The following is a 12489-nucleotide window of genomic DNA, read 5'->3' on the forward strand; positions in this document are numbered from 1 at the left end:
GGATTTGACAGCCAACGCTCAATTTTGCTGGCGTCGGTTCTCAAACCTGCTGACAGCCACGGGTTTTTACTGCTTTTCTGTGCACTTTCCCGGTGCCTGGAGAAATTAACGCCTACCTTTGGTAGGCGCTAATTTCTGAAAGTAAAATGTGCGGCTTGGCTGCATATTTTGCTTTCTGAAAAGCGCGGGAATACCTAATAGGGCCATCAACATGCATTTACATGTTGCGGGCGGTATTAGGTTCGGGGGGGTTGGACGCGCGTTTTCAACGTCCTATTACCCCTTACTGAATAAGGGGTAAAGCTAGCGCGTAGAAAATATGCGTCCAATCGTGGGTTAACAGTGTGCTCCGCCAGCGCGCACTGTACTGTATCGGCCTGTGTGTAACTAACAGCAAATGAAAACCTGGCTGCTACATCCAGCCTACCCAGCAAGGTGTTTAGGGTAGCAACTTCTGCTAGGTTTTGGTTACCCCATGCATTCTTGTTCCCTGTACCTGTTTCAGGCTGATACATACTGATGCGCTAAGAAAGTGCATCCAAACTAGATGCTTTTTACACGCATTAAATCACCTCCTGGGCACTTGATACAACTGGCAAATGAGCTGCTGCACTTAAAAGGATGCGCTAGGGATACATCCATGGCATTGGGCGCCCAGAAGAAGTGGCTGTGCGTGGGTTAGGAAAACGGACACTCAATTTTATGTGTGTCTGTTTTCCTAACCCGTTTATAGCCTGCACAACCTGACTGCTGGCAAGACATTTATTTTCCATGTTGCTTTCTTTGGTTCCTGTTCTTAATATTGCCAAAATATTAGGTCGGAGAACCCACAACAAAGCGGTAATTTCTGCTTTTCGGTAAACTTTTGGGCTCCTCAAGCTTAATGCCAGTTCTGGGGCTGGTGCTAATTTTTTAGGGTAAAAATGGGTAGAGCGCACATTTATTTTTTACATAGCTAATAGCCTCATGAACATGACATTTACATGTGATTACCTATGTGCTGGTTTGGATTTGTTAATCCCCTTATCACATAAGGGGTTATGGATGCATGTCCAAAATACCTGTCCAACCACAGGTTAACCTGTGTGCTAGCCTGAGCCCATGGTATTGCATGGGCCTACTTGTGCACACACAGCAAAACATAGTGCAAACAAGAAAATAGAATGGTCTTTCAAAGAACAAATTTGTACCCGATGTTGCATACAAGAACTTTTTTTACATACATCCTACAAAAACTTGAGATATTAGCTAATACTCCGAAAGATAATAGGCACTTCCCATATTTTATTTGAAAAAGAGCTCAACTGCAAGCTGCTATGAGATCCGAATGCTTTCTCAAGCAATTTGTGAATAGAACGATTATTTTTTTTCTATGGCGATCTGCCTAGATATTTAAAAAACGTAGCAACTTGAACCCATCTATTTAAAGAAAGTCATGTAAGCATCATATTTTGAAAAGCGGGTACGGCGTTCAAATTATCTGCTACTTCAGTTGAGAATAAAAATAATAACACTTGCGTATGCTTCCCCATCAACTACTTATTGATAATACAAAATAGCAAAAGGCGATTGAGGAATCTCTGTATATTGTGGAGCAGAATAAAAAAATCCCTTTTCAAACAATCCCGTTTTGGAAGTATAAGCCGCAAGGAGCTGGCAGAACAACCCGTGGCTGCGTTTCCCCGGACTTCTCCCGGTACTCAGCAAGGCCCGAGCCTCGCTCTCTTCATATCACCCCATTGTGTGCTCCTGGCCCAACGTCACAATGGAGCCTCTGCCTCTTCACCGCGCGGAGTAACTCGTATGGCCTGCGCCGCATCTCACGCCCAGCTCCTGGCAGCTAAACAACTCCCCCACCCCTGCTGCAACTATCACAAATCACGTCCTCTTATGAAAAAAAAATTGCAGTGGGGCACAAAATACGTTCGTTATCAGCGTATCATTCCAGGTTTTTAGAGATAGACGATTTGGGGTTGTAGGGGAATAACAGCGCGTACTATTTTTATTCTCCCTTTTCCCCTCCCCCACGCGCCGGAGGCGGAAGTGTCTCAGTGGCTGTTGCGAGCCGCTTCACACAAATGGCGGCCGAAAAAAAAAATTAGACAGAATTGAGGCAGCAGAAACAGCGCGAGGAATGTGAGGGCCGTAGCGAGTCCCAATCAACTGTCCGTCCCCTCAGCCACCGATAATGGCCGAACGGGCGGCTAGCACGCGCGCCCTTCCGCTGGTCGAATCAGGTAACCTTGGAGGGGGAGGGGGGGGGGAGAGGACAGAAGCCCGCCGAACCCCCCAGCACCCCTCAACCCCCCAAAATACCCCCCTCGGCTCCAGGACGACTTTTAACGCGCTCTCTCTCCCCCCTCCTTCCCGTCATTTGTTTTATTGCAGAGCTTTACTTCTTGATCGCTCGGTTCCTCTCTGCCGGCCCCTGCCGCAAATCAGCAGAGGTAAGAAGTTACCCGACGAGAACACTCCCCCGCCCCAAAATAAAAAAAACCCCACCACCCCTGCCCCCTCACTGCAGAGGGGGTGCTGAGTTATGTTTCGCTGTAAAAACGACTTATAGCGCCGCTTTCCTGCCGCAGTGACACATTTTGTCGTCTCGTTTCAGGTTTTGGTGCAGGAGCTGGAGGAGTACCAGGTCAGTGTGCGCCTCCCCCTCCACCCGCCTCGGCTCGTCCCCGCTTTCCTTTGACATCATTATTTGCCCCCCAACACGTGTTCTTGCTGTGTTTATTATTATTTAAAGGTGATTTATTGCGCTATACGTGTTTTACGTAAACAAAAACATATAATTATTTTTTTTTTTTTGTTATCCAGTTGCTGCCTAAAAGGTTGGACTGGGAAGGAAATGAGCATAACAGAACTTTTGAGGATTTGGTGAGAAAAGTTTATTCTTATAATTTTAGAATATATATATTTTTTAAACTACCTGATTTAAAAAAATTGCAATCCAGGCTGGCTATATTTCATGGGTTACACATTGTGGAAGCAGGTGGCCGCAAAATGGTCTCTTCAGGGTATTGGGGTGCCTTTTGTTGATGCCCTTGGCCTTGCGTTACAAAGGGGACCGCGTTATAACCGTATAGGGAGGCTGCCGCGGTGGCGCCGTAATGACTCTGGTGGGGGGGTGTGTCTGTTCGTCGGCCGCCCAATCAGGAAAGAGGTTTCATTTCTCAGACTGTCAAACGCTATTCTGATTGGGTAGCAGGTTTTTTTTTCCTTTTTGTGGGGCTTGGAGGGCTGGGCAGCAGTTCGCTTGGCGAGTCGGCGCCTGCTTTAGTTTCTCGTAGGCTTGAGTTTTCACGAACTGCTGAATATTAGAAATAAACGGTTATAATAAACAAAATGCTTAAATTCGAAGCTAGTAAACACGGTGCTGGAACAGCAGTTATAAGTAACACTATACTTGAAAAAAATATTTTTGATTTGGATCATTTTTAATCTGTTGGACCTGACCTTCTTTTGGGCATTTGGCCATGATCCTTAATTTGTAACTATCTGGGATTTTCTCCTATTTTTTCCATTCTCAACTCACTTAGAAGCCCGATGTTATAAGGCTTGCTGACGTTAGCACAGGTTTTTTTTCCTTCTAATTAGCCTGCGTTTTCACAGTAATTTACTTTGTTATTCAACAGGGTTTTTTTTAATTCTTGAAAAAAATGCACACTGAAACAGAAATGAAAACCGGTGCTAAAACTGTCCTGGGTGCATGCAAATCCCATATTAAAGAAGGTATTAACTAGCTATTTCTCAGCAATGCAGGGAGGTGCAGTAAAGGGCAGACCGCTTAAGACACACTTTCTTAATGCTGGATATTTTAACTCCTGGCTTAGAGCAGGAGTAAAACTTAACTCACATTTCTGATGACCCCATTCTATTGCTGTTTCTTACACACTATGCACAGCAATAAAATGTCAACTACACATATAGACCCTTGGTCTGACTCAGTTCTTCAAGCCCAGTATCCTATTTTCAGCAGTGGCCAAGCCCGGTCACAAGTACGTGGCAGGATTCCAAGCTGCTTATCCCAAGAAAAAGTGGAGGCATGGGCTACACCCCAGGGAAACCAGGGTTCAAATCCCACTGTGTCTCTTTGTGACCTTGGGCAAGTCACTTTACCCTCGGTTGCCTCAGATTGTAAACCCTGTAAGGATAGGGAAATCCCTGAATGTTATCTGCTTTATTGTACACTTTGAAGTGCCAACAAGTGGAATATAAAAAATCCAAATAAATAAACTCCACCTTAATTGTTTATGGATTTTTCCTCTAGGTATTTGTCCGAACAGGTTTTTTTTTTTTTGTAAATTATTTAAACTTTTTCAGGCATACAAAGGTGAATGTAAAACACAGACGCACATAATATGCTTACACATTGTACTCTTTGTGTATTTTAAGACTTAATAACCCACAGCACAAAAAACAATACAATAAACCAAAGCACAACTTAGTGCTACAGTATATGCTGCTATTAATATTCAAGACATTAAATTATAATATTGGTAATAAGGCTTCCGATTAACATCATATTTAAAACTTTTGCCCTGCAATTCAAATCTGTGACTCTCTCAGATGATGCGCACTTGCACCCTCCAGCTTTCTAAAGGAGTGGTTTTCCAATATTTTGAAATAGTAAAACAGGCATCTAATAAAAGCTGCCCAACCAGAGACCTATACTTCACTGGAATAAGAGAACTTGTCCCAGTAAGAGTTGAATATGCCCAGAAAAACCAAGACTATCTGCTATTTCTTGCTGTTAAGAAAAAAACTGCTTAACAGTCCCACACTGTTTCAATTCTGCCAGCCAACCCCCGATGTCGCTGCTGTTCCCTTGTGGTCTGGAGACCGCCCTCGTCCAGCTTCCACATGATGGGCCTTGCTGCTATGCCTCCATGTGGCTCGGAGGCCGCCACTGCTCTCTGTCACGGCCACGCCCTGGAACCACCGCCACGCTCTCCTGTGCGACCTGTAGGCTGCCTTTGCTGAATCCTTTTCGCGGCCTGGAGGCCGCTGCTCTCCTGCAGCCTGGGCACCATCCTCCGCGGCAGGAGCCACCTCCACTTTCCTTTTCTTGCGGCCGGGAGGCCGCTCCAGAGCTCCTCTTTGAGGCCTAGAGGCCGCCGACACCATCTTTTCTCCCCTGCGTGGGGAGTCTCCGTCTTCAAGTCTTCCTTCTACGCAGCTGGAGCCGTCCCTGGCTTCTCTTTGCCGCAGGAGCCGCCTCCAACGCCTCGGTCCTGCTTTGGCTCCTCTTCACAGCATGGCTGCTGTCCGAGGTCCTGCCTCTTCCTTAGGTGCAGCCATGCCTCTCCACAGGATTTAAAGGGTCATTCCTCCTGGCTCCTACTCATGATGTTATTAAGGCGTTTCCTCTTCAGCCCTACAAAAGGGCTCAGCCTTCAGTCAGTGTTCGCCTTTGCAAGGAGGAGTTGGTCATGAAGCTGGACCTCTCCTGGATCTTCAGTTCCAACTCTTCATTCCAGGAGTCCTCTGTGATCCTTTTTCACTTCTTCAAGGCACTCTGTTCTTCGTTGATCCTCTTTGTCTTCGTCCATGTTCTGGTCTCTCGTCTGATCCTGTCCTCTTGACTCCGGATGTCCTGATGTCACTGTGTCTTCGGATGTCTCAGCCTCCTGATGTCTTCATCCGTCATGTTCCAGTTGTCCCTGTGGTCTTCCTCTCTAGAGGTTCCTGATGTCCAGATGCCATAGACGTCCTGACGCCTAAATCTCCTAATGTCCTGCGGTACCGGAGTCCTTCGTATCCGATGTCCTACGTCTCAACCCTGATGATCCAAGTCTTGCTCCTGATGTCCTTGTATGGTCCTGATCCTGAAGCAACATCAGTCCTTAAGTTCCAGGTTCAGCTCACTCACCCCGGACCTAGTCTTCAGCTGACCTTCCTGGGACAGAGTTTCTATCCGGTGTCTGAGTTTGGTGGCTGGAGCCCTCTCCTGGCAGGATCTGTCTTCGAGTACTGCCCAGATTCCTCCTAGTTCCTGAGCCTCTGTCTTCGTTTGAGTATCCTGAGTTCTTATCCTCATCTAAGTCTTCCCCAATTCAAAATCCTCATCGGAGTACCCGGAATCCTCGCCTGACTCTCTAGAATCCACTTCTGATCTCCACCTATGTCTGAGTGTCTTGCGTCTGAGTTCTAAGCCACCTCACTTTCTCGTCTCGTCTGAGCTCCCAAATACCAAGCGTCCGCGTCTCTTCTGAGTCCCAAGCTCTACGTGTCTTCATTTCATCTGAGCCTCCGAGCTTCCTCGCCTTCTTCAAGCAGTCAGCCTAGTCTAAGGCCGAGGTCTTGTCTTGTTCCAAGCTCGAATACCATCGCTGTCCTCAACCTCTGTCCGTCCTGCCGCTAGCTAGTGGCAGGTCTGAAAAGGCTATCAAGTGGCTGGAGGGCTACTCCAGAGACCAGCATTGCGTTGTTGGGTCTCTACCGGTACGTGCAGGTTCGGCAGTGGTCAGCCTGCTCCTCCCATGCTGGGACACGTCTTGCCTGCCATAGCACTTCCACGGAGCTCCTCTCTGCAGTTGTCATGGTCCATGGACACGCATCTCTCCAGAATCGGGAGCGCTCTCCTGCGCTCCCTCCAACAGATTCCAACCCACACTCCCACCACTTATGCAAATATGGGCCAAGTTCTCCACAACCCCTCAAACAGACAGGATTAGCAGTTGGAAACATCCTATGATAGGCCGAGGTACAATAGGTTTTGTGGAGAAGCTTAATCATTAATTCAGTTCATTACACACAAATGGACAGTCGGAATGCAGAATCCCCAAAGCTTTTTTCACACTTTAAAATCCAAATTCAAGTCACCATTCTAAGCATTCGTTATAGTTTGAGGAGTTCTGGAACTGAACTTCAGATTTAAGATACTATATTATCAACGATACACATTTATTAAACTTCCCCAGCCTCACCCGAATAATCCTTCAGACTGTTAAGGGCACAAATTGGTTTGGTTAAATCAAAACTTCCCCCGAAGCCCTTCTCAACTGCGTTTATGATGCAAGAGAGCGAGATTACAAATCATAATCCTCATGTAGTTATTGGAAGGACATGAATATATCATCCTCATTATCCCACCAAGCTTTAAAATCAAGGGATGCAGCCTGACAAAGCAGGATTAAGGTTTGTTTATTTTTTTATGCCATCATTTCAGTGGAACCATCATAACGGTGAACGATAATTAAAGTAAGAAAATACAATACATAATCAAATCATATAAACTTAATAATCAGTAAAATCATAAATACTAAAATAACCTTAAGTTAATCAATTAAAACAGAAAGATAATAAGATAAAATAAGAAAGGTGCCGTAGTAATGCCGTGTTCTGTTGTCATTGTGATTCCAAGTAAGCACACTTAAAAAGCCACGTTGACATATATAGGAGCTATACAGGAAACTGTTTCCCACTCACCACCCAAATATCTGATCACCTGTGTCCACACCCCCCGAGTGTGTGAATTACTGGACTAGATCTAGAGATACAACGCACATGGGGTGAAGAGGGAGGCAAAAAATGATGTGCAGTAAGAATCAAAACATCTACCTGTTCTCGCTCGAGAGGCAGCCATGCGGTATCTATATACCTTTGGACAGCTAGATTGGCCTGTTTAAAAGTGTGGTTTCACAATAATCTGAGATTGGACAGAGCCAAACCCCCCTGTTGCTTTGGCACCCACAACCTACTGAGTCTAATCCTAGGTTGTCTATGCTGCCAAATAAAATTAGATATAGCCCTATGAAGTTCAGTAGATACTAGCTGGGACACTGCAGGGGACATGTTGAAAAAGATAAAGTAGCTTGGGCATGATTTTCATTTTCAAGAGATTAACACGTCCAGCCCAGGAGACAGAAAGGGACTTCCAAACCCGCAGATCTTTGTTTAATTTTACCAATCAGCATGCTATACTTTGTTTTTTGTAAAGATTTTGAGATTCTTGGGAATAAAAACACCTAAATATTTAAAGCTATCTGCCACAACCCGAAGGCCGAGAGACAGTTGGGAATAGTGACATGAGCCGACCCAAAGTAGTTCAGAGTTATCTAAGTTTATTTTATAACCCGACAACACCTCCAGTAATGCTGGCTCAGAAGACTGTAAGTCAGTTAACTATATCAGCTCATCAGTGTACAATGAGATTTTGTGTTCAGGGCCTCCGAACGAAAAGACCATGGTCTTGTCTTATAGCTGCCACAAAGGGTTCGATAGCTAAGTCATAAAGCAATAGGGATAAAGGGCACCCCTGCCTTGTACCATGACCGATACTAAAGAAAGGGGAAAGAGAACCATTAATGAAGGTTCATGTCCTGGGACTCAAATACATAGATTTATTGGTTGTATTAGAGCTATCTGTGATACCTGTACTCTTAAGCACTTTAAATAAGAAAGGCCAAGAAAGCCTGTTAAAGGCCTTCTCCACATCTAAAGAAGCAAACAATCCATTGATGCCCCTAGATTTGGCCAGATGCAAAATATTAAAAAGGCGCCTTGTCTCGTAGCCATTAAGAAGACTAGGCAGTACCTTTTCCAATTTAAATTGTAAAACCTTAGCAACGATCTTAATATCAGTGTTTAGCAATGAGAGAGATCTGTAGGAACTACCCTCCGTAGCAGCCTTCCTAGGTTTATGAATCGGGGAAATAGTGTCAATCAAACCGCCAAGCCCTAGGCCATTGCCACCCGCATCTAAGAATACAGGCAAAAGGAAAGGCGACAATTCCTGAAAATACTTTTTAAAGATCTCGATAGGAAACCCATCTGGCCCTGGACTCTTACCGCGAGGAAGCACCTTAACTGCATCTCAAGTAGAGATGCAGGCGAATCCAGAAGTACCCTCTGCTCATCCGATATCTGAGGTAATCGCAGCTTAGCAAGGAAATCCTTAATTTTATCTACCTGGGCTCCAGCTATGTCTGTATAAAAGAATAGAATAAAACTGCTCAAACATAGACTCAGTCTCTGCCTGTTTAGTTGTAAAATTTCCAGAGGGTGCCCCAAGCTTTAAAATGAAAGACTTTCCAGTTCTTTTCCTTACCAGACGAGCCAACAAAGTACTAAGTCTTTCCTTGTGTTCATAGCTTTTCAATCTGGTATACTTCAGAGCCTTACAGATTTTCCCTCCTTCCAGGGCCTTCAACGCCACTCTTTTTGCCTCCAGCAGTCGCAATGACTTGACAGAACCTGTGCGCTTATGCCTGTCTGAGGCGGATGAGCCAGGGCTTGGTGACCCTTGTGTGTGCTCGGTCTGGGCTGATTTTATAGCCCGTGGGCTGTAAATCTGATGGTCTAGATCCCTCCCATTCACAAGGCAGCTGCAGGCTCGGGGCATTCTTTTATTCTGAGGCAGTCTATTCCTTTTTCTAGCCTTTGTTTCTCAGCTTTGGAGGAGTTGAATAAAGTTTAAAAAGAAGAGAACTTAAGACAGTAGCACAGCTCTGCTGTGCTGGTGACTTCCTTCTCATTGTTTTGTCGGCTGGTATGTTTTTTTTTTTTTTCCTGGTGCTGGTCTAGGTTTTTTCCCGCTTATGCTCTCGGGCAGTTTTTCTCCTCCATCATCATGGACTGCTGGTCAGCATGCCATGCGCGCGACTCTGTGCGGTTGCATCTCAACCGGCTTGTTTTGTGTGCCGGATGTTCAGATGGTGGGGGTAAGGGTGGGGGGCTCATTTTGAAGGTCTGGCAGGAGCGAGAAAGCATCGGAGGACCACCGCTACCGCTTCTGCAGCACTCTCGGGTTCGAGCCAGAGAACTGATCCCTTCCTGCTCAGTGCTGGAATGGTGGCCATTTTGGGTTTGCTTTCAGCTGTTCCTGCACAGTCAGGGAGGGGGGGCAGGATGGGGATGTTCCCCCCCCCCCCCGCCCTTGTCTACGGCCCATTCTGTCTCCTGGCACAATCAGGGGGACTCAGAGGAGGAAGGGAGCCCCATGATGCTAGTCCCTAGCTCCTATCCTGTGGGGGATGGAGCATCAAAACTGTTCTCAGCGGATTTTGTGGTGTTGCTGCATAAGGCTTATCTTGGTCAAGCAGCTTGTGCAGGTAGTGATTCACAGTCCCTGCTACCCCAGCCACCACAGGGTATTGCTGTGGGGCCAAGGGCAGGATCAGTCTATCAGGAAACGTGCTTCCCCTGGCCAGAGATTGTTGGGTCCTCCCTCGGGATGAGGCTCAGGTGGGGATCAGTCAGATAGCTCTGGTGATGCTCTCTTGGGGGCAGGGGAGCCTCCTGGCCAGGATATACTGGTGGATTCAGTGGCAGAAGGTGTGGATCAGGGGGATGATTTGGAGGGAATCCCAGTTCCTGAGGGAGACTATCTGAAGATATTTCATCTTTTTAGGAAGGAGGAGCTTAGATGCCTTACTTCCTCTGGCTTTTCATGTACTTGGGGTTAAAATTCCCAAGGACGACTCTGATTTGGAAGGTGCAGATCTGGTCCTGGATGGGATGTGGGGTCCCCTGACGGCCTTCCTATATCATAAGTCTGTAAGGAAGCTGGTGGAAGCAGAGTGGGGAACTCCAGATTCCGGTTTAAAGGTGGGAAGGGCCACGGTGAAGCCTTATTCATTGCCTGAACAGAGGATGGAGCTTTTTGCTCTTCCTAAAGTCTATACTATAGTTTTAGCAGTTACAAAAAGGACAACCATCCCGGTGGTAGGGTTTGTGGTGTTGAAGGATGTGTAGGATCATAAATTGGAAGTACACCTCGAGGATTTTTGACGTCTCGGCTCTGGGGTTGTGTGCTGCTATTTGTACTAGTTTTATGCTGTGTTCTTGTCTGCGCTGGGTGCAACAGATTCAAGAAGGCCTGCTGAAGTCTGGTGAGGAGGCAGACAGGGACAAGCATGTTGAGGTGGCAGTAGCTTACACCCAGATGCTCTGTATGATTTGGTTCCTACGTCGTCTCATGTTGTCTGATTTCCAGTAGAAGGTTGCTCTGGCTGCGTAACTAGTTGGCAGATGGCGAACGTGATCTCTAAGTCGCAATTAGACTCGCTGCCTTTTAAGGGTCGGCTCTTATTTGGTGAGGACTTCGAGTATTTGATGCAATCTCTGGGTGACAATAAGGTCCTCAGGTTACAGGAGGATAAGCCTAAGGGTAAGAGATTTTTTTTTTTTCTTTTCAGGTGCATTCCCAGTTTTGGGTTGATAGGAGGGCTCGTCCGTCAAAAGCTGTGCCAGTTCTGCAAAGGCAGTTTTCTCTTTAGGGATATTCCTGAGGTCAGTCCTTTCACGGTGCTCAAAGACTGTTCTAGGTGCCACTAGTAGTAGTGCACCCAGAGTTAAGTCCTTGCCAGAAGTCGCCTGGCGTGGTTTTGAGGAGTGGGCCAGGATTACTCAGGACCAGTTGATTCTCAGTGTGGTAAAGGACAGCTGCACTTTAGAATTTGCTCGTACCGTTTGTGACTTATTTCTAGTTTCATCTTGCGGCTCCTTAGACAAACAGGTGGTGGTTCGGGAAACACTGGACTGTCTGCGACAGCTGGGGGCGTGATTCCTGTTCCCCGCCAGGAGGGTTCGCATGGGAAGATATTCCATTTACTTCATGGTCCCAAAGAGGGAAGGCACTTTTCGGCCGAGTCACAATTTAAAAAAGGTAAATGCAGCGCTCTAGGTTCCGTGTTTCCAGATGGAAACCCTAATGACAGTGGTAGCGGCAGTTTCTGGCATCTCAGTCTAACAGAAGCATATTCTGCACATTCTCATCCATCCAGACTCTCAATGTTTTCTGTGCTTCATGATTCTGGGACAACATTTCAGTTTCATGCCCTTCCTTTCAGGTTGGCCACAGCGCCACGCATCTTCACCAAGGTGGTGGTGGCAGTGGCTCTCTGGCAGGAAGGAGTTCTGGTGCATCCTTATCTAGATGCCTGGCTTATCAGAGTAAAGTCGGAGATTCTTTGTTGCCAATCGGTTCAGAAGGTTCTCGGCCTTCTCCAGTCGCTTGGTTGGGTGGTGAATGTGATGAAGATTCACCTGTTGCCGACAGTCCTTGGAGTATCTGGGAGCTCGGTTTGACACTAGTAGGCAAAGTGTACCTCACAGAGGACCGTGTTTTGAAACTGCAGGGGCAGGTTCGGCGTTTGTTTGCAGTTACCAATGCCCAAGGTCTGGGATTATTTGCAAGTTCTGGGCTCTATGGCTTCAACCCTGGATTTTGGTGCCTTGGGAGTTTGCACATATGAGACTGTTGCAGAAGGCTCTTTTGACTTGGTGGAACCTGGTCTCTGAGGAGTTTCAGCTTCCATTGCCACTGGAAGGGTTCATACAAGAGAGCCTCTCCTGGTGGTGGCTTCTGAATTCCAATCTTCTTCGGGGTGTGGACCTCAAAAGTCCCAGATTGGGTGGTAGTTACTGCCGATGCCAGTCTCTGGTTGGGGAGCAGTTTGTCAACAGCAGTTGGCTCAGGGTGGCTGCTTCGCGAAATAGTTTGCTTGGTCTATCAACTGTTTGGAGACCAGAGAGGATTCT

General features: G+C 46.6%; 1 protein-coding gene across 1 annotated transcript in view; it reads left to right on the forward strand.

Annotated features, from left to right (window-relative positions):
- The first annotated feature begins 2068 nt into the window (after positions 1-2068).
- Positions 2069-12489, forward strand: part of BRWD1 (bromodomain and WD repeat domain containing 1) — a 282561-nt gene continuing 272140 nt past the window's right edge. Inside the window, exons 1-4 of the mRNA XM_029577859.1 lie at positions 2069-2237; positions 2389-2447; positions 2612-2641; positions 2821-2880. Coding sequence (XP_029433719.1) covers positions 2189-2237; positions 2389-2447; positions 2612-2641; positions 2821-2880 — 198 coding nt within the window. The 5' untranslated portion in view covers positions 2069-2188. The remainder of the gene's footprint in view (positions 2238-2388; positions 2448-2611; positions 2642-2820; positions 2881-12489) is intronic.

Source organism: Rhinatrema bivittatum, chromosome 15 (assembly GCF_901001135.1).
Source record: "Rhinatrema bivittatum chromosome 15, aRhiBiv1.1, whole genome shotgun sequence".
Classification (NCBI taxonomy): domain Eukaryota; kingdom Metazoa; phylum Chordata; class Amphibia; order Gymnophiona; family Rhinatrematidae; genus Rhinatrema; species Rhinatrema bivittatum.